The sequence below is a fragment of the Dreissena polymorpha genome, chromosome 5 (assembly GCF_020536995.1).
Source record: "Dreissena polymorpha isolate Duluth1 chromosome 5, UMN_Dpol_1.0, whole genome shotgun sequence".
Taxonomy (NCBI): domain Eukaryota; kingdom Metazoa; phylum Mollusca; class Bivalvia; order Myida; family Dreissenidae; genus Dreissena; species Dreissena polymorpha.
Genome location: NC_068359.1, coordinates 69227124 through 69230168, shown reverse-complemented (window position 1 = coordinate 69230168; position 3045 = coordinate 69227124). Strand labels below are relative to the sequence as shown.

General features: G+C 33.5%; 1 protein-coding gene across 1 annotated transcript; it reads right to left on the bottom strand.

Moving 5' to 3' along the window:
• Positions 1-1369: 1369 nt before the first annotated feature.
• LOC127832625 (uncharacterized) lies at positions 1370-2805 on the bottom strand. The gene is made up of 2 exons (XM_052358160.1): positions 2023-2805; positions 1370-1836 (listed from the first exon to the last, which is right to left on the bottom strand). Exons 1-2 carry the CDS (start codon positions 2768-2770, stop codon positions 1685-1687), a joined length of 900 nt encoding a protein of 299 aa, XP_052214120.1. The 5' UTR covers positions 2771-2805; the 3' UTR covers positions 1370-1684.
• Positions 2806-3045: the final 240 nt, after the last annotated feature.

Here is a 3045-nt window from a genome sequence, read left to right as displayed (position 1 = left end):
TTAGGGTTAAATAAACACGGAAGAGATTATCGCATGTATTTCTAAATGACCGGTGTATAATAATCTATCGTGGAATGAGCTGAAAACTAACTGTTTGGATTTCCGAGGACGATGTTAGCACATGCGTGAATAACGCAAACGCAAAGTCATTTACAAATAAGCGACCGACGGAGAGATTGTTTTCTGTCTACAGGTCAGTTGATTCACTTCAGCATACCTTAATTTTCGTTACTACATATAGAAAATTGTAGCATAACGAAATTTATCAGGAGCAACATTCTTGTTATCCTTCACTTATATTATATTAAATACAAATGTCATATGACCTATACAATAAATTTGTATTGTATCTCAAACAAAGTGTCAACTTTATGCTTATTTAGGCACTCTCTGAGAATGTTTTCTGGGCTGAAATAGTTTTCGGTATTTCAGGAAACAAAATGAGTAAGACTGGGACCAGTTAGTCTTCAATGCGGTATTAACATAAATTATTCAATATCGTTTTTTTGTACTAAAGTGCCATTGATAATTGATGAAGTGAACTTTTGCAGCGACGTTGTTGTTTATATTACCCGTTTATAGACGAAGCCTGTTTGTCTAATGTTTCAAGCTATTTGTCTGCAAACCCGTTTAAATCTTAATTTTAATTTTCTCTAAACGTTTGATTGGTAGACTTATATTATGAATAAAACAGTGTTCATATATTTGGCATTTGTTGAAGCGACCCAGGAAGATATTTACGGGATTAACGATGACAGGAAATGTGTTATCATGATTATATATATCAAGAACTTGGACATAATGTATTATTATGCACAATTAAATGTTCTCTTTGACAATTTTATAATCGCAAACAAATACAACATTCGATACAAATACATGATCAATTATTTTCAATAAGATAGGCCTACAAACCGCGACGGGTAATATGATAGAATATATCATTAGCATTTGAATGGATTAAACTTTTACTATATATACGATATATGCCTCTTTTATGATTTCAAAAACGGATACATCCAAGCACAAATATACGAAGATATTGAAGTCTTAGATCATCATGACAGGTGGGGGAAATTATTGTTGTATTTAATGCAAGTGACAAATTGCTTATTTTTAAGTGTAAATAAATATAAACATTATACAATCATAATATAAATGTAATGATAATAGTAATAATTCGATTTAATTACAGTTTAATTCAGCAATTACTAAGATACAATCAGAATAACAGCGTTTTAAAGCACGATGAAATGAAAGAAGTATCAGCTAGATCTCTTCTTTTTAATTAGGTTTCAGATCATAGAATCAAACAGTACAAATTCCCTTTCAACATAAGAAATCTAAAGAAGAAGTAGTAATACAGGTTGTAAAATAATACAATACGTAACGTGGCTATACATGCGTAGCAATCGTTATTTAAATGATCAAAATTAAACGAATAATTAATTAATTAGTTTGATAACAAAAAAAAATTGCACATACACTTGTTACCTTGAAGCACGTAATGCCAAAAGCAAATGTTTTTCTTCAGAGGATATTCTATCATGAAAACTATCGTTTGTTATATTCTCGAGTTTTAAGTATGTGTATAGAATAAATAATCAAGCACATTTCAAGTTAATAATGTACGACTCATATGAAAACTGGAGTGCTCTTTTAGTATGAGAAGGAATCTTACAGTCTAAACTGTCCCTGTTCCATTTTCCTCCTCCTGAAATGAATCACGAACCGCAGTTCCCCTTTTTACATTGAATAGAACTGTTACGAGAATACACACAACTGCGCAGGTAATCACTACGGACGCGGACACTATAGTTAGGTTACACAAGGTGACTGGAAATACAAAACACAACGACAGTTAGTAAATGCAACTTAATTGAGAGAGAAATATTATATGCATTATGCTATATATTGTTCGTTAACAAAGCAATACATTTTGACCCGAATGCTCCGTTATTTACATAATTTAAGATTGTTCAAATAGTTCGATTAAAACACGAACAACAGATTCAAACTCACGTTTATTGTAAGGTCCTCTGGGCATCGTTATGAATCCAATGGTACATCTCTCACTGGCATATTGAATGTTTGATGAAGACGTTTGTCTTGATAAAGGAGATCTAGAGTTAGTAGCGCTTTTAGAAGTAAATGTTGCATATAAATCAACGCTCAAAGATGAAGATGTAGTAGATCGTTCTGATGACAAATCATTGTTTGGGAAAAAGTAAGTTGCCGCCCCGCTTACTGCATATCGTGCATCCGATGTCAGTCTAGAATACAACATAGACCATGCTGTTGAATCTGATCTGTCAGCAATTGTCAATGCAGTGGCTATCCGACTTGACAAAACAAGCAAAGAGGAAGAAATTGTAGTCGAAGTTGAACGTGTTGTTGATACTAGTTTGGCATTTGACTGTGTTCTTAATGCAACAGTTGTAACAGGGCACTCTTCCACACATGTTCCGGTCACTGCATTAGAACTTGAAGGACTGTAACACTTTGCGAGACATTCTGACAAACTTGTCTCGTTCTTCGGACAGCACATTGACCGTTTCTGCCCTAAACCCAAGCCAGGATTGTAATTTCCACTACACACAGCACAGTCCCGTATTAACCAGCTGTCAAAACTGCAATTTGTGACAGGTTGGTGTTGATTACATAGAGACATTTCACACAGTTCAAGCATCAAACACGTCAAACTCACGAAAGTAATGGAATATTTAATGACCATCATAATTCTTTCATCCATATTGAACTTTTCTTTCATTTTGTTTCTTAAATAACAATCAGTAAGGAGTTATGAATACCCTTCTACCACGTATGCCATAAGAGGTTTTCGTCATGCGACTAATTGTTTTCAGCAAATCTGAAATATCATGATGACGAAAACGGAAGAGATTTACAAATAAATTCTTCGGTTAAAATACTGTTGTTACCATAATGAAACTCGTGATAATGATTTTTAAACACGAATCGTTTAAGTACAAAGGGTAAAGGGAAATATAATCCGAACGTTCATTAAAAAATAATGTCCAGTGTGCA